This window comes from Theropithecus gelada, chromosome 16 (genome assembly GCF_003255815.1).
Source record: "Theropithecus gelada isolate Dixy chromosome 16, Tgel_1.0, whole genome shotgun sequence".
Lineage (NCBI taxonomy): Eukaryota > Metazoa > Chordata > Mammalia > Primates > Cercopithecidae > Theropithecus > Theropithecus gelada.
This window is the reverse complement of record NC_037684.1, coordinates 25,657,840-25,683,301: the sequence shown is the minus strand read 5'-3', so window position 1 is coordinate 25,683,301 and position 25,462 is coordinate 25,657,840. Positions and strand designations below refer to the sequence as shown.

Sequence of the window (25,462 nt, the reverse complement as noted above, 5' to 3'; positions counted from 1 at the left end):
GGCTGCTAATATCTGGGAAGAAGCAAAACAAAACTACTTTGACAGTAGTTTGAATTGTGGGCCAGTAAAAATTCTTACTTCTATCCTTACCTCTTCTTTCTTCTTCTTTGGTTTGCTCTCCTCTCCCTTATCTTCAGAATCAGAATCAGCTTTGCGCTTGCCTCCCTCTGATTTATCTGTCTCATGTGCTGTTTTCTGTGACTGCAGAAACTCAGCAATGAGGTCGGGGCAATCCAGGTTTTCTTCTGGCTCCCATGTGTTGTCCTCACTGAAACCAGAGGGCACAGCAAGTCACACTTTCACTCAAAATAAGTATAATCATACTAAGGATAATTGTAAGAGGACAAGAGCTCAGACGTCCATGGAAAAGCTGAAATTTCTTGGGGAATGGGGAGGCTTTTTAGTATAAATAGAAAGCTAAGAAACTGGCTTCCTTCAAAGGCAAATGACTTTTATTTGTCAATTTAAATCGGTCTATAGCCACACACAATATTTCTCAGAAATCACTATGGGCTGGGTACAGTGGCTCACGCCTGTAGTCCCAACACTTTGGGAGGCCCAGGTGGGAGGACTGCTTGAGGCCAGGAGTTAGACAAACCTGGGCAACTAAGTGAGACATGGTGGTGCATGCCTGTGGTACTAGCTACTTAGAAGGCTGAGGTGGGAGGATACCTTGAGCCTGGGAGGTTGAGGCTGCAGCGAGCTATGACTGCACCACTGTACTTCAGCCTGGGTGACAGAGCGAGACCTTGTCTCAAAAGAAAGAACTTTAAAAAAGAAGTCATTCTGCTCTGTATTACAAGCAGTAGGCCATGTTCCTAATTAAACAATAAGCCATGAAGGTGGGGACTGAGTCACACAGTTTCCATCACAGCACTGGAGGTCTCATACATCTCTAGGCTCCTGATAAACACCTGGTGGCTACATTTACCTGTGTCAGTGAAACTTACTCTGAGAACCCCTTCCACTTTAGGAGGTACTCCACTTTGCCCTTTACCACTCGACGGTCGAGAACTTTTTCCACCACATATTCCTCTTCCTCCTCTTCTAGCACCTCCTCCACTTTCTTCTTGTTTTGTTTTTTCCCCATAGTGCCCGCCAGCTTTCTGGTGTAAAGGGTGACGCTGCTAAAATGATAAATGAAATAAAAAGGGAATTAGGGAGCACTCTTATTGGTTAGATAATATCTGGATGGTAAGAAAACCAGAGACATGACAGGTGATAATATTATATGCTGCTTACAATAAGTGTGAGGCCTATTCTCACATTCGATACACAATAGTTTTCTGATATGTGCAGTCAGAAAGCTCATAAAACAGCCCCAATTAATCTTACAGCGAAACTTTTTTTTGAGAGACGGAGTCTTGCTTTGTTGCACAGGCTGGAGTGCAGTGGCACAATCTCGGCTTACCGCAACCTCTGCCTTCTGGGTTCAAGTGATTCTCCTGCCTCAGCTTCCCAAGCAGCTGGGACTGCAGGCATGTGCCACCAAGCCCAGCTAATTTTTGTATTTGTTTTTTTTGTATTTTAGTAGAGACGGGGTTTCACCGTGTTAGCCAGGATGGTCTCGATCTCCCGACCTCGTGATCCGCCCGTCTCGGCCTCCCAAAGTGCTGGGATTACAGGCTTGAGCCACCGCGCCCGGCCTGTTTTTTTTTTTAGTAGAGACGGGACTTCACTACATGTTGGCCAGGCTGGTCTCCAACTCCTGACCTCAGGTGATCCGCCTGCTTCGGCCTCCCAAAGTGTTGGAATTACAGGTGTGAGCCACTGCACCTGGCCTTCACAGCAAACTTCTTTATTCTTGTGTATCCATTTACAACTTTTATACCCATTCTTTGTAATTTAAAAAGGCTCCCAATACTCCTTTTACCATAAAGCATGGTAGCTAGGGCCACGCGTGCAGGCTCACATCTGCAATCCCAGCATTTTGGAAGGCCGAAGTGGGAGAATTCCTGGAGCCCAGGAGTGTGTGACCAGCCTAGGCAACATAGCAAGACCCCATCTCCACACAAACAAAAAATCTGTAAAAGAGCATGGTAGCTAAAATACTGCATTAAACTCAAAGAAGGCCGGGCGCAGCGGCTCACACCTGTAATTCTAGCACTTTGGGAGGCGGAGGTGGGCAGATGGCCTGAGGTCAGGGGTTCAAGACCAGCCTGGCCAACATGGCAAGACCCTGTCCCTACTAAAAATACAAAAATTAGCCAGTCATGAGCCAGGATCGCATGACTGTACTCCAGCCTGGGAAACAGAGTGAGACTCCTGACCTCGTGATTCGCCTGCCTTGGCCTTCCAAAGTGCTGGGATTAGAGGCGTGAATGACCCCACCCGGCCCTTTTTTTTTTTTTTTTCTTTTAAGACGGAGTCTCATGCCAGCCCAGGCTGGAGTGCAGTGGCACAATCTCGGCTCACTGCAACCTCCGCCTCCCGGGTTCAAGTGATTCTCCTGCCTCAGTCTCATGAGTAGCTGGGACTACAGGTGTGAGCCACCATGCCCAGCTAATTTTTGTATTTTTAGTAAAGACAGGGTTTCACCACGTTGGTCAGGCTGCCAGGCTGGTCTTGAACTCCTGACTTCATGATTCGCCCATGGTGGCCTCCCAAAGTGCTGGGATTACAGGCATGAGCCACCAAGCCCCGCCCCGCCCCACCCCCCTTTTTTTGAGACGGAGTCTCACTCCAGCCAGGCTGGAGTGCAGTGGCACAGTCTTGGCTCACTGCAACCTCCGCCACCCGGGTTCAAGTGATTCTTCTGCCTCAGCCTTCTGAGTAGCTGGGACTACAGGTGTGTGCCACCATGCCCAGCTAGTTTTTGTATTTTTAGTAGAGACAGGGTTTCGCCATGTTGGCCAGGCTGGTCTCAAACTCCTGACCTCAAGTGATCCACCCGTCACAGAATCCCAAAGTGCTAGGATTACAGGCATGAGCCACTGTGCCCAGCCGAGTTCTCTTGTTCTTTATGCACTCTTTTCTGAATTGAACTTACAATTCACAAATTTCTTGTTAACTTACTGTATTTAGTTTATTTAACAACTTTTCTTCTTTTTTGAGACAGCGTCTCTATCAGCTAGGTTGGAATGCAGTGAAGTAATTATGGCTCACTGCAGCTTTGACCTCCTGGGCTCAAGTGATCCTCCTACCTCAGTCTCCTGAGTAGCTGGAACCACAGGTGTATGCCACCATGCCTGGCTAACTTTTTAAATTTTCAGTAAAGACAAGCTCTCACTATGTTGCCTAGGCTTGTTTCAAACTCCTAGGCTCAAGTGACCCTCTCGCCTCAGCCTCAAGTACTGGGATTACAGGCATGAGTCATCACACCTGGCCTCCAATTTATTTCTAAAAACTAAGGAAGAGTCACAAAAATGTCAGAATGACCATGGAATTCTAAACTGGAACCCTGTAATAATCTGGAAAACAAGTGTGGGGAAAACAGAATTGTAGTTATCAAAGATAATAGAATCTGAGTTTACTCCTTTATAAAATACATCATCAAGCTGGGTAACATCTAAGAGTTTTTCCAGTGTTGAAATTTTAGTCCTTCATCTTGTAAATCTTACAAATCTATTTAGTCCTTCATCCAAATTTCACTTTTTTGAGGGAGGGGGACAGAGTCTCCCTCTGTCACCCAGGCTGCAGTGTAATGGTGCTATCTCGGCTCACCTACGCCTCTAGGGTTCAAGCGATTCTCATGCCTCAGTCTCCTGAGTAGCTGGGACTACAGGCGCCCACCACCAGGCCCGGTTGATTTTTGTATATTTAGTAGAGATGGGGTTTCAGCATGTTGGCCAGGCTGGTCTCCAACTCCTGACCTCAAATGACCTGCCTGCTTCGGTTTCCCAAAATACTGGAATTAACAGGCATGCGCTACTGGACCCAACTCTGACTTCTCACAGACTTAAAGACTTAAAGATTACCAATTTCTGTCAGTAGATGGCGCTATATCAATGAAACAAAATTGATCAACAAAACTGGCCAAAGAATTACTTGGATGGCAGGTAATCCAAGACAAGGAAGAGTTACTTCTCTGCTTGAGTTTTCTAAATACTGTAAAACTGGCATGTACAGACAGACTGCATGTAGAAAGAGTCCATCTACAAGGCCGGGTGTGGTGGTTCACGCCTGTAATCCCAGCACTTTGGGAGACCAAAGCAGGCAGATCACAAGGTCAGGAGTTCGAGACCAGCCTGGCCAACATGGTGAAACCCCATCTCTACTAAAAACATAAAAATTAGCTGGGTGTGGTGGCGGGCGCCTGTAGTCCCAGCTACTCGGGAGGCTGAAGCAGGGGAATTGCTTGAACCTGGGAGGCGGAGGTTGCAGTGAGCCGAGATCATGCCACTGCACTCTAGCCTGGGCGACAGAGTGAGACTCTGCCAAAAAAAGAAAAAGAAAAAGAAAAAGAAGAAAAAGAAAAAGAGTCCATCTACAGACTACGTGAAATATAATAAGCCTTTCACATGTATCAGGATCATTGTTATGAATCAGCTATATCATCTGCAGATGCTTTATAGTCTCAGAAATAAAAGTATATTCCCACATCTGCATCTATGAATAATGCTGACTTAACGTTTGGTAACTAGAAAATTCTAGATACTGTGTGGAATACTAGATATTAAGGAGAATAAGAAATGTTCCCTGCCTTCCTGAAGCTTAATGTCTAATAATAAATAATTTAGATACTTCTTCTACCAAAGGTATTCTGAAATCTTGCAGGGTGGCACAGAATTTTTCTGAGGTCCTTTTAGTGTGGCTGAAGACAACACCCACCCCTTGTCCACACAGTTCTGCACTCTGAACACACATCAGTATTAAGAGCTCATATACCAGTCTGAACAACATGCAGAAACCCCCACCTCTACTAAAAATACAAAAAAATTAGCCATGTGTGGTGGCACATGCCTGTAATCCCAGCTACTTGGGAGGCTGAAGCAGGAGAACTGCTTGAACCCCGGAGGCAGAGGTGGCGGTGAGCTGAGATGGCACCACTGCACTCCAGCCTGGGAAACAAGAGTAAAACTCTGCCTCAAAAAAATAATAATAAAATTAAAAAAGAGCTCATATAGCTATCTTTTCAACACTCCTCCTCTCCATTTACTCACTGCTACAGACTCTGCTTTCCTTCTCTACCCAACCCCTTGTTGTCTTTTACAGAAAGTTCTAGATAAGTCTTCCTTTCCTTCTGTTACTAAACAGACTAACCAGTGGATTGCATGTAATCTTTGGCTAATTCTTGGCTAGCTTTATTGTGCCTATGATTTAGGGGCATGTGCTTCTTCCTGGAGGGAGACGCTTTCAGGTTTTCAGAATTCTGATTGCCCAATGACAAGTGTTATTTTATGAGAAAAGAAAAATCTAACTTTCCTCTTGGATAAATGCAGTGTTTTCTCCCAAGAACACATGCTACTCTTTGCTTGCTTCCTTTCACTGTCAGTTAAAGGGGTGGCAAGATTCACTATCAGTCTTTGGTTATAGCACAGGGAAAAGTAAACTGACAATCACCTTTAGGTACAAGGCTACCACAACACCTTTTCTCAACAGACAGAAAGGAAGGAGTGAGTCATGGACTGTCTAAAATCAGTAACTGGGCCAGGCGCAGTGGCTCATACCTGTGATCCCAACACTTTGGGAGGCTGAGGTGGGTGGACTGCTTGAGCCCAGGTGTTCAAGACAAGCCTGGGCAACATAGCACGATGCTCTCTCTACAAAAAATTGACAAATTAGGCTGGGCGTTGTGACTCACACCTATAATCCCAGCACTTTGGTAGGCTGAGGCGGGCGGATCACCTGAGGTTGGGAGTTCAACACCAGCCTGGCCAACATGGTGAAACTCCATCTCTACTAAAAATACAAAAATTAGCTGGGCTTGGTGGTGCGCACCTGTAATCCCAGCCACTCAGGGAGCTGCGGCAGGAGAATTGCTTGAACCCGGGAGATGGAGGTTGCAGTGAGCTGAGATCATGCCACTGCACTCCAGCCTGGGGGACAGAGTAAAACTCTATCTCAAAAAAAAAAAAAAATTTTTACGAATTAGTCAGGTGTGGTGGTGTGTGCTTATAATCCTAGCTACTTGGGAGGCTGAGGTGGGAGGACTGCTTGAGCCTAGGAGTTTGAGGTTATAATGAACTATGATAGTGCTACCAGACTCCAGCCTGGGTGACAGAGCGCAATCCTATCTCCAAACAAACCAAAGCACACTGCCCCCCAGCTAAACGCCCCCCAAATTCAATTATTGTCCTCTAATAGCCGATCTCCCAAGTAATTAAAGGCACTCTATCACTATGGCTTCAGAATTCACAGCTATTTGAGGATCTGTATTATTTACATTAATAATTATATTTGTCTGAGGCTGGGCGTGGTGTCTCACGCCTGTAATCCAAGCACTTTGGGAGGCCGAAGTGGGCGGATCACGAGGTCAAGAGATCGAGACCATTCTGGCCAACATGGTGAAACCCCATCTCTACTAAAAGTACAAAAATTAGGCCGGGCGCGGTGGCTCAAGCCTGTAATCCTGGCACTTTGGGAGGCCGAGACGGGCGGATCACGAGGTCAGGAGATCGAGACCATCCTGGCGAACACGGTGAAATCCCGTCTCTACTAAAAAATACAAAAAAACTAGCTGGGCGAGGTGGCAGGCGCCTGTAGTCCCAGCTACTCAGGAGGCTGAGGCAGGAGAATGGTGTAAACCCGGGAGGCGGAGCTTGCAGTGAGCTGAGATCCGGCCACTGCACTCCAGCCTGGGCGACAGAGCCAGACTCCATCTCAAAACAAACAAACAAACAAACAAAAAATTAGCTGGGTGTGGTGGCACTCGCCTGTAGTCCCAGCTACTTGGGAAGCTGAGGCAGGATAATTGCTTGAACCCGGGAGGCGGAGGTTGCAGTAAGCCGAAATCGCGCCACTGCACTCCAGCCTGGTGACAGAGCGAGACTCTGTCTCAAAAATAAATAAATAAATAATATTTGTCTTAGAAAAATAAACACCATTTTTTTGAAAAGTTTAATCTATTTGTTTACTTACAGACTAGGTTATGAGACAGCCTAATTTTTATATTTTCAATAGAGAAGGGTTTTCGCCATGTTGCCAACGCTGGTCTCGAATCCCTGGACTCAACCGTGTTAGCCAGGATGGTCTCGATCTCCTGACCTCATGATCCGCCCTCCTCGGCCTCCCAAAGTGCTGGGATTACAGGTGTGAGCCACCACGCCGAACCTCTTTATCTGTTTTTTAAAGACAGTCTTGCTTCATGACCCAGGCTGGAGTGCAGTGGCACAATCACAGCTGACAGCAGCCTCAACCTCCTGTGCTTAAGTGATCCTTCCAGCATACCCAGCCAATTATTTTTTGTAGAGATGGGGGTCTCACTGTGTTGCCCAGGCTGGTCTCAAACTCCTAGGCTCAAGCAGTCCTTCTGCCTAGGCCTCCCAAAGTGCTTGAATTACAGGTTTGTGCTACCGATCTCTGCCCTCTCTACTGATTTTGACAGACAGCTTTCTTGAAACCCTAGAGAACTAATTGTAAACAAAAAAAACACATTGGGAAGGCTGACTGGGAATCTCCAGTAATCCAGTCTCTGGATGTAGATGCTCTGGGATGAGCCAGTAAAGAAAGCTCAGGAAGAAGCGGGGATCTGTTTTCTATAACATCTTATTTGAGTTGTTCTTAAGACGATACTTAAAAAGTAAGTAAAGGGCTGGGCTCAGTGGCTCATGCCTGTAATCCCAGCACTTTGAGAGGCTGAGGCAGGCAGATCACTTGAGGCCAGGAGTTCGAGACCAGCCTGGCCAACACGGTGAAATCTTGTCTCTACTGAGAATATAAAAAAATTTAGCTGGGCATGGTGGTGGGTGCCTGTAATCCCAGCACTTTGAGGGGCTGAGGCAGGAGAGTCACTTGAACCCAGGAGGTGAAGGTTACAGTGAGCCGTGATCACTCCATTGCACTCCAGCCTGGGCAACAAGAGTGAAATTCTGTCTCAAAAAAAAAAAAAAAATGAGTAAAGATCAAAGTCATGATAATGCTTTACTTTAGATTTCCCCATCTGGGGGTTTTCTTTACCTAACAATTATGCCATTCTATGACTCTTCCTCTCTGAGGCCATGCTAATTAATGATAAAGGGAGAAGAAGCTTGCAGTAGGTAGAGATCAGTTAGAAGCTATGCTGACCCTTTCGGCTCATAGCAGAAGGATCAGGTGGATAATAGTCAGTGCTGTCTTATTTTTTGGCCAGATCTCATGCCTGTAATCCCAGCACTTTGGGAGGTCGAGGCAGGTGGATCATGAGGTAAGGAGATCGAGACCATCCTGGCTAACACGGTGAAACCCCATCTTTACTAAAAATACAAAAAATTAGCCGGGTGTGATGGCGGACACCTGCAGACCCAGCTACACTCGGGAGGCTGAGGCATGAGAATGCTGTGAACCTGGGAGGCGGAGCTTGCAGTGAGCTGAGATCATACCACTGCACTCCAGCCTGGGTGACAGAGCAAGACTCCATCTCAAAACAAAAAAAAAAAAAAAAGGAAAAATGATCTTTTCATTTATTTTTCTTTGAGACGGAGTCTTGCTTTGTCGCCCAGGCTGGAGTGCAGTGGCGCATTCTCAGTTCACTGCAACCTCCACCTCCCAGGTTCAAATGATCCTCCTTCCTTAGCCTCCCAAGTAGCTGGGACTACATATGCACGCCACCACTCCTGGCTAATTATTTTGTATTTTTAGTAAAGATGTGGTTTCACCATGTTGGCCAGGCTGGTCTCAAACACTTGACCTCAAGTAATCCGCTCACCTCATCCTTCCAAAGTGCTGGGATTACAGGCGTGAGCCACCGTGCCAGGCAATTTTATTTTTTTCAATGACACAATTATCTTTTTATTTTTTTGAGACGGAGTTTCGCTCTTGTCGCCCAGGCTGGAGTGCAACAGCGCAATCTCGGCTCACCACAACCTCCACCTCCTGGGTTCAAGCGATTTTCCTGCCTCAGCCTCCCAAGTAGCTGGGATTACAGGCAAACACCACCATGCCCAGCTAATTTCGTATTTTTAGGTAGAGACAGGGTTTCTCCATGTTGGTTAGGCTGGTCTCGAACTCCCAACCTCAGGTGATCTGCCCGCCTCAGCCTCCCAAAGTGCTGGGAATACATGTGTAAGCCATCATGCCTGGCCAATTACCATTTTCTAAATTCCACCCACACCCCCACTGTCAGGGGTACCTAGTGGCCTTTCCAGAATCCTGTTACATAAACTGGTTTGTTGTACCTTCTTGGTTCTTCCTAAATTCAGTCCTACTTAATTTTTAGCTTTTTCTGGTCAGTAAGTAGTTTTCTAGCTGCTTTCTGACATCTCTTCTCTACTTGTCTTTTTCCTATTTTTCTTGTCTCTTTAAAAATCTTATTGACCAGGCGGTGTGGTGGCTCACGCCTGTAATCCTAGCAATTTGGGAGGCCGAGGCAAGTGGATCACTTGAGGTCAGGAGTTCGAGACCAGCCTGACCAACATGGTGATACCCTGTCTCTGCTAAAAATAAAAAAAATTAGCTGGGTGTGGGTAGTGGGCACCTGTAATCCCAGCTACTCAGGAGGCCGAGGCAGGAGAATCACTGGAACTTGGGAGGCAGAGGTTACAGTGAGTGGAGATTGTGCCATTGCACTCCAGCCTGGGTAACAAGAGTGAAACTCCGTCTCAAAAAAATAAAATAAAAATCCTTTGACCATTACTTGTGTGAGATTTTCAAAGGGAGCAGACCCATGTGGTTCAACCAGCCATGTTTATCTTCAAAGTTTCACTGAAGTATCTAATAATAGTGAGTGCTTATTATGTGCCAGGTACTATTACAAACACTTTACTCATTTATTTAAAAAATTTTGTTTAGATACAGGGTGTTGCTCTGTTGCTGAGTACAGTGGCCTGATCACAACTCACTGCAGCCTCGATCTCCTGGGCTCAAGCCATCCTCCCAAGTAGCTGGGACTATAGGCTTGTGCCACCAAATCTGGCTAATTTTTTCCATTTTTTTGGTGGAGACAAGATATTCCTATGTTGTTCAGGCTTCTTTTTTTTTTTTTTTTTTTTTTTGAGATGGAGTCTTGCTCTGTCGCCCAGGCTGGAGTGCAGTGGTGCGATCTCAGCTCACTGCAACCTCCGCCTCCCAAGTTCAAGGGATTCTCCTGCCTCAGCCTCCCGAGTAGCTGGGATTACAGGTGCGTGCCACCACATCCAGCTAATTTTTGTATTTTTAGTAGAGATGGGTCACCATGTTGGTCAGGCTGGTCTCGAACTCCTGACCTCGTGATCCGCCCACCTCAGCCTCCCAAAGTGCTGGGTTTACAGGTGTGAGCCACTGTGCTGGGCCCCAGGCTTCTCTTAAACTCCTGGCCTCACACAATTATCCCGCTTTGGCCTCCGCAAGTGTTTGGATTACAGGTGAACCACAGCGCCCTGCCTACTCATTTATTATTTACAGTACTCCCAAGAGTTACTAGTTGAAGCTAGTAACTGAGGAGACTGGACTACAAACGTGGGAGTGTGGCTTTACAGTATGTACTCAAACCTCAGTTTGAGATCCTCAGTTGTCCTACTTAGCCAACTCGTATGGTTTATATCACAGTATTATAAACAAAAAAATCTAAAATTGCCATAATTTTTACCTAAACATTTGCCGAGTCTGCTATAAGATTCCTAGAAAAATAATACATTTGCATTATACTTTACAGTTTACAAAGTGCTACCACATTATCTCATTTAATCTTCAAAACCATCCTGTGAGATAAGCCATTCAGATGTTATCTCTATCTCACAAATAGACCAAATTTAGATGAAATAAATCACCTAAGGTCACACAATTAAACAGAGCATAGCACTTCAGTAAGGCCATCTAGCAAGGCTAAGTTAAATGCCCTGTTGAACACATAAAACTAGCAGCTAGGCCGGGCGCAGTGGCTCACGCCTGTAATCCCAGCATTTTGGGAGGCCGAGACGGGTAGATCACGAGGTCAGGAGATCGAGACCATCCTGGCTAACATGGTGAAACCCCGTCTCCACTAAAAGTACAAAAAAATCTCCGGGCGTGGTGGTGGGCGCCTGTAGTCTTAGCTACTGGGGAGGCTGAGGCAGAAGAATGGCATGAAACCGGGAGGCGTAGCTTGCAGTGAGCTGAGATCGCGCCACTGCACTCCAGCCTGGGCAACAGAGCGAGACTCCGTCTCAAAAACAAACAAACAAACAAACAAAAAAACTAGCAGCTAGCCACAAACCTACAGGGTAACTTCCCTCCAGACTGTATAAGGAAAGGACACAGAGGTCTCTTGAGATGACTCCTCCCTATAATTTGTCATTGGTAAATGAGAAAGTGACTGGTAATGATTTTTCTCAGAAAAGACCTTGAAAGGTATGTCTCTGTTAAAAAAAAAAAAAAGATTTTTAATTGGTTTCTGGAATATGAAGGTATTCATTATTTATTAAACCTGCAGACTGAAACAAAGCTGGGTTTTTAATGCCCCAGCAGTCTTCTGAGTCTTTTAAATTGACAAGTGCTACATAGTGTACAATTTTTGAAGTTAAACATCTAGCAAGCAGACTACAGAGAGAACTACTGAGAAAATGTCAATTTTAAGAAACCAGGCCAGGCATGATGGCTCACGCCTGTAATCCCAGCAATTTGGGAGGCCGAGGCAGGCAGAATCACCTAAGGTCAGGAGTTTGAGAAAAGCCTGGTCAACATGGCGAAACCTCGTCTCTACTAAAAATGCAAAAAAATAAGCTGGTCATGGTAGTGGCGTGCACCTGTAGTCCCAGTTACTCAAGAGGCTAAGGCATGAGAATTGCTTGAACCCAGGCGGCAGACATTGGCAGTGAGCCTAAATCACACCACTGCACTCCAGCCTGGGTGACACAGCAAGACTCTGTCTCAATAAAAAACAAAACTGGTCGGGCACGGTGGCTCATGCCTGTAATCCCAGGACTTTGGGAGGCTGAGGCAGACGGATCACAAGGTCAGGAGATCGAGACCATCCTGGCTAACACGGTGAAACCCCATCTCTACTAAAAATACAAAAAATTAGCTGGGCGTGGTGGCGGGCGCCTGTAGTCCCACCTACTCGGGAGGCTGAGGCAGGACATGGCGTGAACCCAGGAGGTGGAGCTTGCACTGAGCCGAGATCGCACCACTGCACTCCAGCCTGGGCAACAGAGCGAGACTCTGTCTCAAAACAAAACACCCAAAACTTGTTTATAGCGTCCCAAGAATCCAGGAACAGTGTAAATCTGAATCAAGAGTAATTAATTCATAGCTCAATTTTAAGAGAAAGAGTACTGTTGTGATTTTCCTCACCCACCCTCCACCCCTGCACTGAGGAGCTAGAAAATGTAAAGAAGGAACAATGCTACTTGACTGCAGAAGGCAGTAACGTAACAAACACAAGCTTAGGTATTTCATTTTGCTTTGAAATAGTTTGTACTGTGGAAGGGTACAAGAAGGCTTCGAGAAGCCAGTGTGGCCACAGCTCTTGGCTGCCACTATAAACATGAACTATGAAGTGCTACGCTAGGAACTTCCATGATTCTGATTTCTTGCCAGTTTGAAAAACCAAATTATAAATGTGAGGCCATGGTAACACCTACAGACCTAGGAAACTAAACCAGTAGGGTTTCTAGTTAAATGCTAAGGTGAAGCATTTAAAATGTTGGTCAGGGTCAGGCACGATGGCTCACGCCTGTAATCCCAGTACTTTGGGAAGCCAAGGCAGGCGGAACACCTGAGGTCAGGAGTTTGAGACCAGCCTGGCCAACACGGTGAAACCCTGTCTCTACTAAAAAATACAAAAATTAGCTGGGCGTGGTGGTGGACATTTGTAATTGCAGCTACTTGGGAGCCTGAGGCAGGAGAATCACTTGAATCCAGAAGGCAGAGGCTGCAGTGAGCCGAGATCACATCACTGCACTCCAGCCTGGGCTATAGAGTGAGTCTCTGTCTCAAATATAAATAAATAAATAAATAAATAAATAAATAAATAAAAATGGCCCGGCGCGGTGGCTCACGCCTGTAATCCCAGCACTTTGGGAGGCCAAGGTAGGCGGATCACGAAGTCAGGAGATAGAGACCATCCTGGCTAACATGGTGAAACCCCGTCTCTACTAAAAAACCAAAAAATTAGCTGAGCGTGGTGGCAGGTGCCTGTAGTCCCAGCTACTCAGGAGGCTGAGGCAGGAGAATCAGGTGAATCTGGGAAGAAGAGGTTGCAGCAAGCCCAGATCGCACCACTGCACTCTAGCCTGGGCAACAGAGTGAGATTCCATCTCAAAAAAAAAAAAGAAAAAAAAAAAAAAGAATTCAGAGGAAAGCAAACTCTGAGTCGAGAACCTTCACCTCTGTGAGAATCAGAATCACCTATGGAGTTTAGAAATACAGATGCCTGCCCGGATGCGATGGCTCACATCTGTAATCCCAGCACTTTGGGAGGCGAGGTGGGTGGATCACGACGAGGTCAGGAGTTTGAGATCAGCCTGGCCAACATGGTGAAACGTCCATCTCTACTAAAAATACAAAAATTAGCTGGGCATGGTGGTGTGCGCCTGTAATCCCAGCTACTCAGGAGGCTGAGGCAGGAGAATAGCTTGAACCTGGGAGGCAGAGGTTGCAGTAAGCCAAGATCGTGCCATTGCACTCCAGCCTGGGCAACAGAGTGAGACTCCATCTCAAAACAAAACAAAAACGCTGGGCACAGTGGCTCACGCCTGTAACTCCAACACTTTGGGAGGTCAAATCAGGTCAAGACCATCCTGGCCAACATGGCGAAACCCCGTCTCTAGTAAAAACACAAAAATTGTCCGGGCATAGTGGAACACTCACGTAGTCCTAGCTACTCGGGAGGCTGAGGCAGGAGAATCACTTGAACCAGGGAATCGGAGGTTGCAGTGAGCTGTGATTGTACTACTGTACTCCAGCCTGGCAACAGAGCAAGACTCAATCTCAAAAACAAAAACAAACAAAAAAAAAAAAAAAAAAAGGAAGAAATACAGATGCCTAGACCCTACTCCACAGAAAATACATCAGGAAGTGGTGTTTTTAAAGCAGTATTTTCATTTTTTCTAATTAAAATCGTATATTAACATTCGATTACAAAAATGTATAATGTGGCCAGGTACAGTGGCTCATGCCTGTAATCCCAGTGCTTTGGAAGGCCAAGGTGGGTGGATCACAAGGTCAGGAGTTTGAGACCAGCCTGGCCAACATAGTGAAACCCCATCTCTACTAAAATCACAAAAAATTACCTGGGCGTGGTGGCAGGCGCCTGTAATCCTAGCTACTTTTGGGAGGTGGAGGCAGGAGAATCGCTACAACGTGGGAGGTGGAGGTTACAGTGTGCCAAGATCGCGCCACTGCACTCCAGCCTGGGCAACAGTGGGAGACTCCATCTCAAAAAAAAAAAAAAAAAGTTCAGTCCGGGCGTGGTGGCTCATGCCTGTAATCCCAGCACTTTGGGAGGCTGAAGGGGGTGGATCACGAAGTCAGGAGATCAAGACCATCCTGGCTAACACCATGAAACCCCGTCTCCACTAAAAGTACAAAAAAATCTCCGGGCGTGGTGGTGGGCACCTGTAGTCCCAGCTACTCGGGAGGCTGAGGCAGGAGAATGGCGTGAACCCGGGAGGCGGAGCTTGCAGTGAGCCAAGATAGCGCCACTGAACTCCAGCCTGGGCGACAGAGCGAGACTCCGTCTCAAAAAAAAAATTTTTTTTCTTGTTGCCAGGTGCACTGGCTAACGCCTATAATTCCAGCACTTTGGGAGGTTGAGGTGGGCAGATCATGAGGTCAGAAGTTCGAGACCAGCCTTACCAACATGGTGAAACCCCATCTTTACTAAAAATACAAAAATTAGCTGGGCGTGGTGGCACATGCCTGTAATCCCAGTTACTCAGGAGGCTGAGGCAGGAAAATCGCTTGAATCTGGGAGGTGGAAGTTGCAGTGAGCCAAGATCACACCACTGCACTCCAGCCTGGGCGACAAGGCGAGACTTCATCTCAAAATAAATAAATAAATAAATAAAATAAATAAATAAAATTGTTTTACTTTTGAATTTTTTTCTTTTTAAAAATACTTAAAAATATGGACTGCTTCATGAATTTGTGTGTCATCCTTGCATAGGAGCCATGCTAATCTTCTCTGTATCGTTCCAATTTTAGTACATGTGCTGCCTAAACAAGCGCCAGTTTACCCTTTTATACAATGCAATGTATCTTTGACATTATTCCATAAAGATCTCCATCCCTAACAGCTGCCATAGCATTCCATTGTATGGTTTCCTTTTTTTTTTTTTAATTATGAAGAATACTGTTTTGACACTGGCAGTGAGCCAAAATCGCACCACGGCACTCCAGCTTGGGCAACACAGCAAGACTCTGCCTCAATAAAAAACAAAACCAAAAAAACCCAAAACTTGCTTACAGTGTCCCAAGGAATCCAGGAACAGTGTAAATCTGAATCAAGAGTAATTCACAGCTTAATTTTAAGAGCTGGCATCTGCATCTTTCTTTCTTTCTTTTTTTTTTTGAGCTGGAGTCTCACTCAGTCGCCCAGGCTGGAGTGCGGTGGCGTGATCTCGGCTCACTGAAAGCTCCGCCTCCCAGATTCACGCCATTCTCCTGCCTCAGCCTCCCTAGTAGCTGGGACTACAGGCGCCCGCCACCACGCCTGGCTAATTTTTTTGTATGTTTAGTAGAGACGGGGTTTCACCGTGTTAGCCAGGATGGTCTCGATCTCCTGACCTCATGATCTGCCCATCTCGGCCTCCCAAAGTGCTGGGATTACAGGTGTGAGCCACAGTGCCTGGCCAGGCATCTGCAGCTTTCGAAGCTCCACAGATGATTTTGATGAACATTCTTGGATAAAAGCTACTGCTATAAGAGGATTGGCAAAAACCATATTCCTCAAGTGAAATTACACACATTACTGGAGACATAAATCAGTTCTCGGGGCCAGGCGCAGTGGCTCAGGCCTGTAATCCCAGCACTTTGGGAGGCCGAGGCAGGTGGATCACCTGAGGTCAGGAGTTCAAGACCAGCCTGACCAACATGGAGAAATCTCGTCTCTACAAAAAATACAAAATTAGCTGGGCATGGTGGCACATGCCTGTAATCCCAGCTACTAGGCGAGGCTGAGGTAATCACTTGAACCCGGGAAGCAGAGGTTGCGGTGAGCTGGGATCGTGCCATTGCACTCCAGCCTGGGCAGTAAAAGTAAATCTCTGTCTCAAAAAAAAAACCAAAAAAAAATCAGTTCTCATAGTTCGCTAGAATACGGGTGAACATTTTATTTTCTCCATTACATTTAGAATAACGATGAAGCAGTAAGGGAAGTAACAACTGATGTGCTTGAAAACAAAACCTCCTCTATATCACATTCAACACCATCCAGTCTAGATCTTTGTTGTACAGCAATGAAACTGGAAGAGCACTGCTTAAAAGATCCTCAGCATCCCTTTCACCAGAAGAAAGGTAACGGGAGCACCAGAAGCATGATTACGGTTGCTGTGTGGTCTGCTTCCCAGTGAAAGACCTGTTTAACCAAACACCAAGATAATAAGCAAAACACAACTGTCATGATTCCAAGCCTTGGCCCCTAATACCTTTCACTTCTCTGACCTCTCAACTTTATGTCTATAGGTAGTCACATATAGTTACTGTATAACTCAGTTTCTTCATCTGTAAAACAGACTTAATGACCCTCATGGGATAACTGAGAGGTTAGCTTTTTTCTTTTTTGAGACGGAGTCTCGCTCTGTCGCCCAGGATGGAGTCCAGTGGCATGATCTCGGCTCACTGCAAGCTCCGCCTCCCGGGTAGCTGGGACTACAGGCGCCAGCCACCACGCCCGGCTAATTTTTTTGTATTTTTAGTAGAGACAGGGTTTCACCATGTTAGCCATCCTGGTCTCGATCTCCTGACCTCGTGATCCGCCCGCCTCAGCCTCCCAAAGTGCTGGGATTACAGGCGTGAGCCACCACGCCTGGCCCTGAGAGGTTAGCTTTTATGACCCCTGGCAGTAATTATTTATATATTTGCACATACACTCTACAGTCTTCATTATATACTGCTTAAGCAGCATATATTCAGAGATAGCTCTCTGAAACCCAATACACTTCTCAATGAGAAAACAACATTTTTATCCTATAGATCTGGCTGAAATTCATGACTCGGTTTCTCCAAAGAGCAGAGCAGTTCCAGAAAACACTCAAGAAGAACCCAGATATGGCTACCATGAACGAACCAAGAACTACAAAACAGAGAAACCAAGATCTTATTTCTGGAGGACTGAGACAGAAGAGCTGCCAGAAACAGAAATCACAATACATATACCTGAAGTGCAGGAATTTCTTGTGCTTTTTCGTTTATCTGGCCCAGGGAGGAGAATAAAGTCACAAAGTTTGTGTAATAAATGGCAAAAGGAGGCCAGGCACGGTGGCTCGCGCCTGTAATCCCAACACTTTGGGAGGCCGAGGTGGGAGGATCACCTGAGGTCAGGAGTTTGAAACCAGCTTGACCAACATGGTGAAACCCCATCTCTACTAAAAATACAAAATTAGCCAGGCATAGTGGCACATATCTGTAATCCCAACTATTCAGGAGGCTGAGGCAGGAGAATCACTTGAACCCGGGAGGCGGAGGTTGTAGTGGGACGAGATTGTGCCACTGCACTCTAGCCTGGGCAACAAGAGTGAAACTCTGTCTCTAAACAAATAAATGGCAAAAGGAATTTACCTTCCAAGGAGTAAAGGAAGGAAGTACGTTCTGGATACCAACAGAAAATTTTAACAAAATTTATTTGTGACAAATTTTTTTTTTTTTTTTTTTTTAAGACGGAGTCTCGCTCTGTTGCCCAGGCTGGAGTGCAGTGGCCAGATCTCAGCTCACTGCAAGCTCTGCCTCCGGGTTTACGCCATTCTCCTGCCTCAGCCTCCTGAGTAGCTGGGACTACAGGCGCCCGCCACCTCGCCTGGCTAGTTTTTTGTGTTTTTTTAGTAGAGACGGGGTTTCACCGCGTTAGTCAGGATGGTCTCGATCTCCTGACCTTGTGATCCGCTCGGCCTCCCAAAGTGCTGGGATTACAGGCTTGAGCCACCGCGCCCGGCCAATTTTATATCTTAAATATCTTCCAATTCATACTTTTTTCTAGCCCCACTGCTACTGCTCTATTCCAAGCCACCATCATCTCTTGCATGGATAACTCCTGATCCAATGCATTTTCAACAGTAGCCAGTGATTTCAAAATGAAAACCTATCTCTTCACATCATTATCTATGGGCATTTGAGCTGAAGGTCCCTGCACTTACACCTATCAATCATAATTACCTTGTGCTTTGCCCAACTTTTCACTTAACCAATTTCCTTAGCTTAAATGTCACTTCCTTAGAAGTCCTTCCCTGAAGCCCCAGACTGGGTTAACGCTGTATGAACATGCTCCTATAGTATTCATTCACATAAATATTATCTACTGGGCACCTATCATGTGTGAGGTGCTGGAAAAATGGCGTGGACAAGACAGACAAAATCCTTGATCTCTTAGACCTTATTATTCTAGTGCGGACAAGTGAGTGAGCACTATTGAGTGTGTGCACACATGTATTTGCAAAGCATGGCACAGACAATAAACAATAAAATATTACTGATGTTACAAAGCAAATCTCTTTAGAGTAACATTTAAACAGAAACCCAACTACAAGGAGACAACTCAGCCAAAATAAGAAAAGCACTCCAAGTTTAGGGAATAGTTGGTTTGAAAGTCCTAAGTTGAGAATGAGCTTGCTTTGTCTGAGGAAAAGAAATGTGGCCAGGTGGAAAGACCTTGACTAGACTGAGGGAATCAGGCAGGGAGAAGATGACAATTATTTTGCATATCACTTCTTACTTCATTCCTTTTTCCATCTAGTTCTTTTTACTATTCCATTTTCTTTTCTCCCTTTTTACCCCTAGTTTAGGTTGAAGATCTAGTCAATTAATGGCTATCAAAGTTCATAACTGCAGAACTTCTAGCATTTTTTTGTTTGTTGAAGATAGAGTTTTACTCTTGTCGCCCAGGCAGGAGTGAAGTGGTGTGATCTCAGCTTACTTCAGAACTCTGCCTCTGGGGTTCAACCAATTCTCCTGCCTCAGCCTCCCAAGTAGCTGGGATTACAGGTGCCCGCCACCATGCCCAGCTTTTTTTTTTTTTTTTTTGAGACAGAGTCTTACTCTGTTGCCCAGGCTCGAGTGCAGGGGCGCGATCTTGGCTCATCGCAACTTCTGCCTCCGGAGTTCAAGTGCTTCTCCTGTCTCAGTCCCACTAAGTAGCTGGGATTACAAGTGTGCGCCACCATGCCCAGCTAATTTTTTGAATGTTTAGTAGAAACGGGGTTTCACCATGTTGGCCAGGCTGGTCTCGAACTCCTGACCTCAGTTGATCTGCCCGCCTCAGTCTCCCAAAGTGCTGGGATCACAGGCGTGAGCCACCATGCCCGACCAGATCTTCTAGTTTTTAATACTATTAAGAGATAAAATCAAATTAGCTAGGCACTGTGGCTCACACCTGTAATCCCAGCACTTTAGGAGGCCAAAACGAGAGTTGTGGGGTGGTTGAGCCCACAAGTTTCAGACCAGCCTGGGCAACATAGCGAGACTCCATCGCTCTTTTCTTTTTGAGAGGGGGTCTTGCTCTGTCACCCAGGCTAGAGTGCGGTGACCTTGGCTCACAACCTCCGCCTCCCGGATTCAAGCGATTCTCCTGCCTCAGCCTCCTGAGTAACTGGGATTACAAGCGCCTGACTAATTTTTCTATTTTTAGTAGAGATGAGGTTTCACCATCTTGGCCAGGCTGGTCTTGAACTCCTGACCTCGTGATCTGCCCACCTCGGCCTCCCAAAGTGCTGGCGCCCAGCTGTGAGACTCCATCTCTAAAAGATTAATTAATTAGGCTAGGTGTGGTGGCTCACGCCTGTAATCCCAGAACTTTGGGAGGCGGGCAGATCACCTGAGGTCAGGAGTTCAAGACCAGCCTGACCAACACGGAGTAACCCCATCTCTACTAAAAATACAAAATGAGCCAGATGTGGTGGCGCATGCCTGTAATCTCAGCTACTCGGGAGGCTGAGGCAGGAGAATCGCTTGAACCCAGGAGGCAGAGCTTGCGGTGAGCCGAGATTATACCATTGCACTCTAGCCTGGGCAGCAAGAGCAAAACTCTGTCTCAAAAAATATAAAAATAAAAAAAATTAGCTGGGCGTGATGGCAGGCACCTGTAATCCCAGTTACCCAACTATTTCGGAGGCTGAGGCAGGGAGAACTGCTTGAACCTGGGAGGCAGAGGTTGCAGTGAGGCCAGACCACGACACTGCATTCCAGCCTGGGCAAGAGAGCGAGACTCCGCCTCAAAAATAAAATTAAAAGAAAAAAAAAGACACAGAGAAGACAGGTCTGGAAGAAAAAAAAAAATACAAAAAGGTAAACAATGCAAGTTCAAGTGAGAGTCCAAAATGGCAAGCATACATAATTACCAAAAGTAGTATAAGCAATAAAAAGTAGCCATAAATGCACTACAGGAGGTTGGAGGAAGAACTGGCTAGGGTATCAGGAAACATTTTGAAAAGTTGGGATTGAAACCGGGCTTTACTAGCATTTGAAAAGGTGGACTGGTACGGCAATTTGGCTTCAGGAACTGTTGTAAACAAAGGCAATGTGACACATATAAACCAGTTTGGGCTGGAGCTGACTGAATAGGAAATATTTTCTACAAGGTTTCCTTCCATTTAAAACAAAGGCCAAAGTCCTCCGCGTAACACTTACTTTCTTCAGTTCCTATTCCAGACTAATTATGTCCCTTCTTCCCTCACAAAATCTACACTCCTGTCAAAGACTATAACCCGGCCATAACCTGAACACATTCTATGCTTCCTCCATAACTTTGCTCATCTATTAAGAAGCGTGAGCTTAGGTCCAACATGGTGGCTCACGCCTGTAATCCCAGCACTTTGGGAGGATGAGGGAGGCGAATTACCTGAGGTTGGGAGTTCGAGACTAGTCTGACCAACATGGAGAAACCCCATCTCTACTAAAAATACACAATTAGCTGGGTGAGGTGGCGCATGCCTGTAATCTGTTACTCCAGAGACTGAGGTAGGAGAATTGCTTGAACCTGGGAGGGGGAAGTTGCGGTGAGCCAAGATCGTGCCACTGCCCTCCAGCCTGGGCATCAAGAGTGAAACTCCATCTCAAAAAAAAAAAAAAAGAAGAAGTGTGGGTTTGGTGGGGTGCAGTGGCTCATGCTTGTAATCCCAGCACATTGGGAGGCCAAGGCAGGTGGATCACTTGAGGTCAGGAGTTCAAGACCAGCCTGGCTAAGATGGTGAAATCCCAACTCTAGTAAAAATACAAAAATCAGCCAGGTGTGGTGGCATGTGCCTGTAATCCCAGATACTTGTGAGGCTAAGGCAGGAGAATTCCTTGAACCTGGGAGGTGGAGGTTTGCAGTGAACCAAGATTGCGCCATTGCACTCCAGCCTGGGATACAGGACAAGACTCTGCCTCAAAAAAAAAAAAAAAAAAAGTATGGGCCCGCCACTGTGGCCCACATCTGTAATTTCAGCACTTTGGGAGGCTGAGGTAGGCGGATCGCTTGAGGCCAGGAGTTTGAGACCAGCCCAGCAACATGGTGAAACCCCGTGTCTACTAAAAATACAAAAAAAAAAACTAGCCAGCATGGCGCACCTGTAGTCCCAGCTATTCAAGAGGCTGAGGCACAAGAATTGCTCGAACTCACAAAACAGGGTTAGGATGCAGTGAGCTGATATCGCGCCACTGCACTCCAGTCTGCGAGACAGAACAAGACTCCATCTCAAAGGAAAAAAAAAAAAAAAGTGTGCTCCTGGCTAGGCTTGGTGGCTCACGCCTATAAATCCAGTACTTTGGGAAGTCGAGCCGGGTGGATCACTTGAGGCCTGGAGTTCAAGACCAGCCTGGCCAACATGGTGAAACCCCGTATCTACTAAAAATACAAAAATTAGCCACATGTGGTGGTGCATATGTGTAACCCCAGCTACTTGGGAGGGTGGGACACAAGAATTACTTGAACCAGGCAGGCAGAGGTTACAGTGAGCTGAGATCTTGACACTGTACTCCAGCCTCGGTGACAGAGTAAGACTCTGTCTCAAAAAAAAAGTAGTGTGCTCCTGTAGAGGGCCAACAGTCAAAATCCTACCCATTCTTCAAGACCCAGCTTAAATGCTACTTTCTCCATGAAGTCTACCCAATTTAGCTAAATAATATTTCTCTTTTCTTTGGGGTTCCCAAAGCATTTTGTTTCTATTTTTACTTGCACACAATTAAACGTAGATCTGGAACCTGAACAAGTTGTTGAACCCTATACGGGCAATAAAGATGGATGTCTCAGGCTGGGTGCGGTAGCTCATGCCTGTAATCCCAGCACTTTGGGAGGCTGAGGCAGGCGGATCTCCTGAGGTCAGGAGTTTTGAGACCAGCCTGACCAACATGGAGAAACCCCGTCTCTACCAAAAATACAAAATTAGCCAGGCATGGTGGTGCATATGCCTGTAATCCCAGCTACTTGGGAGACTGAGGCAGGAAAATCGCTTGAACCCAGAAGGTTGAGGTTGCGGTGAGCCGAGATTGCACCATTGCACTCCAGCCTGGGCAACAAGAACAAAAACTCCATCTCAAAAAAAAAAAAGGATGACTGTCTCAGAAGCATCAGGGAATAGAAGTGCAAAGCTATAAGTTATTAAGGGAATAAGCAGCAAGATAAATCTGATCCATACACCCTAAAGTGAAAACAAGGAAGAAGTACCTTTTGTTGAAAGAATCACCAACTACATACCAATCATCAAAAGGCAGGTGAAGGCATGTGTAGTATATTCAGGTGGTAGTCTTGTTTCTAAACTGCTTTTAGTCTGTAAGCTGTGGTTGTTTGTGAAGCAAATGCTTTCCAGATGGAAAACTTGAGCAGAAAACAAGAACTTATGCCACACACACAGTTAGCAGTTTCTTTTTTTTGGAGTCTTGCTCTTTCACCCAGGCTGGAGTACAGTGGTACAATCTTAGCTCCCTGCAACCTCCGCCTCCCAGGTTCAAGCAATTCTCCTGCTTCCGCCTCCTGAGTCACTGGGATTACAGGCATGCGCCACCATGCCCAGCTAATTGTGTATTTTTAGTAGAGATGGAGTTTATCCATGTTGGTAAGGCTGGTCTCGAACTCCGACCTCAGGTGATCCACCCACCTCGGCCCCCCATAGTGCTGATATTATAGGAGCGAGCCATCACGCCCGGTCAGGAGTTTCATTTTTAAAGGAACACCAGCCCTTGAATTCCAGAGGATCTAAGGCTAGAATACTGGTGTGCGAATACATTTTGAATTTTATCTGAGATGTGTTCTGAAACTTGGAAAACCCCTTTGAGTATGTTGACATGGATATTTTACCATAGATTTTTGGTTTGAGAGACCACAAGAGTCTGCAAATGTTAGTATGGACACAGTGATACCTCAAGCAATCTTTCAAAGGTTAATTTAAGATAAAATAAAAGTGGTTACAAAGCTAGACCAGAATCATGACTACATTGGAAACATGTATCAAAACACCACAGTGGCCAGGCATGGTGGCTCACACCTGCAATCCCAGCACTTTGAGAGGCTGAGGTGGGTGGATCACTTGAGGTCAGGATTTCAAGATCAGCCTGGCCAATATGGTGAGACCTCATCTCAACTAAAAATACAAAAAAAAGTTAGCTGGGCATGGTGGTGTGCGCCTGTATTCTAGCTACTCGGGAGGCTGAGGCAGGACAATCACTCGAACCCGGGAGTTGGAGGCTGCAGTGAGCCGAGATCACACCACTGCACTCCAGCCTGGGTGACAGAGCAAGACTTGTCTAAAAAAAAAAAAAAGAAAAGAAAAAAAACCATCACAGTGGGCCAGGTGCCGTGGCTCATGTCTATAATTCCAGTACTTTGGGAGGGCGAGGTGGGAAAATTACTTGAGGCCAGGAGTTTGAAACTAGCCTGGGCAACATAGTGAGTCCCTGCCTCTATTTATATGAGAAAAATAAAATAAAAAATAAACAAAACCCACCACAGGCTGGGCACGGTGGCTCATACCTGTAATCCCTACACTTTGGGAGGCCAAGGCAGGTGGATCACCTGAGGTCAGGAGTTCAAGACCAACCACCTGGCCAATATGATGAAACCCCATCTCTACTTAAAAAATACAAAAAATTAGCCAGGCGTAGTGGCAAGTGCCTGTAATTCCAGCTACTTAGGAGGCCTGAGGCAGGAGAATCACTTGAACTTAGGAGGCGGAGGTTGCAGTAAGCTGAGATTGCACCACTGCACTCCAGCCTGGGCAACAAGAGCAAAACTCCATCTCAAAAAAAAAAACCCCACCACATTGTACCACATAAGGATACACCATTCTTGTCAGTTAAAAATTAATACTATAGGCTGGTCACGGTAGCTCACACCTGTAATCCCAAAACTTTGGGTGGCCGAGGAGGGTGGATCACCCGAGGTCAGGAGTTCAAGACCAGTCTGGCCAACATGGCAAGACACCATCTCTACTAAAAATATAAAAATTAGCCAAGCGTTGTGGGGGGCCCCGGTTGCCCCAGTTACTCCAGAGGCTGAAGCAGGAGGATCGCTTGAACCTGGGAGGTGGAGGTTGCAGTGAGCTGAGATTGCGCCACTGCACTCCAGCCTTGGCGACAGAGCGAGACTCCGTCTCAAAAAAAAAAAAAATTAATACCATAGTTCTGTTAGGTCCTCAAAGTGTCAACTATTATTTTAAAAGGCACAATTTCACAGACAAATTAGGTCGCCCCCTTCTAGTCATCAAAGTATAAATGCTAAAGGCAGGAAACATTGAATACAAGTTATTCTATGCAAATACTGACAGGATCTAAATTTCGTCCATATTTGAGTAACTTTTCCAAATAACCTTGGGAAGGCTATTCAATTTTTCAACAGATATCGCTACTGATAATTATTCAGATCAATTCAAAGGACACAGAAGATTTTTCAAGATTCTTTTAAAACAGATATATTCAAGCTATTTTGCTTGTTGATGAAACCCAGAATCTGAGGCCTGAGGTACTTAAAATGGCTAGTTGCACAGCCTGTATACCTTTTCTATATTTAGTACCAGAGTGAGTACAAAACTGAAGCTAACCATTCTGGGCAACAGAGACTGTCCCTACAAAAAAGAAGCCATGCATGGTGGCATGAGACTGTAGTCCGAGCTACTCAACAGGCTGTGGTGGGAAGATTGCTTGTGTCCAGGAGGTCGAGGCTTCAGTGAGCCATGATGCCACCACTGCACTCCAGCCTGGCAACAGAGTGAGACCCTGTCTAAAAAAAAAAGAAAAGAAACTAGCAGGCTAAGACAAGCAGGCCAAAGACAACAGTTTAACTCTGCCAAATGTCACAGATACAAGACAA

At 45.9% G+C, this 25,462-nt stretch overlaps 1 protein-coding gene and 1 non-coding gene across 6 annotated transcripts in view; both read right to left on the bottom strand.

Moving 5' to 3' along the window:
• Positions 1 to 25,462, bottom strand: part of CBX1 (chromobox 1) — a 33,839-nt gene that overhangs the window by 5,820 nt on the left and 2,557 nt on the right. For 2 of the 5 annotated variants that reach the window (XM_025363449.1, XM_025363450.1), the window contains exons 2-3: positions 951 to 1,127; positions 91 to 268 (exon numbers count right to left, since the gene is read on the bottom strand). In XM_025363449.1, coding sequence (XP_025219234.1) covers positions 91 to 268; positions 951 to 1,090 — 318 coding nt within the window. In that variant the 5' untranslated portion in view covers positions 1,091 to 1,127. Of the gene's footprint in view, positions 1 to 78; positions 269 to 950; positions 1,128 to 14,264; positions 14,409 to 25,462 lie in introns of all 5 variants that reach the window. The other 3 variants (XM_025363452.1, XM_025363448.1, XM_025363451.1) reach the window with 3 other exon arrangements.
• LOC112610536 lies at positions 15,095 to 15,201 on the bottom strand. Its single transcript, XR_003116415.1, has one exon. It is a non-coding gene; the product is annotated as a U6 spliceosomal RNA (small nuclear RNA).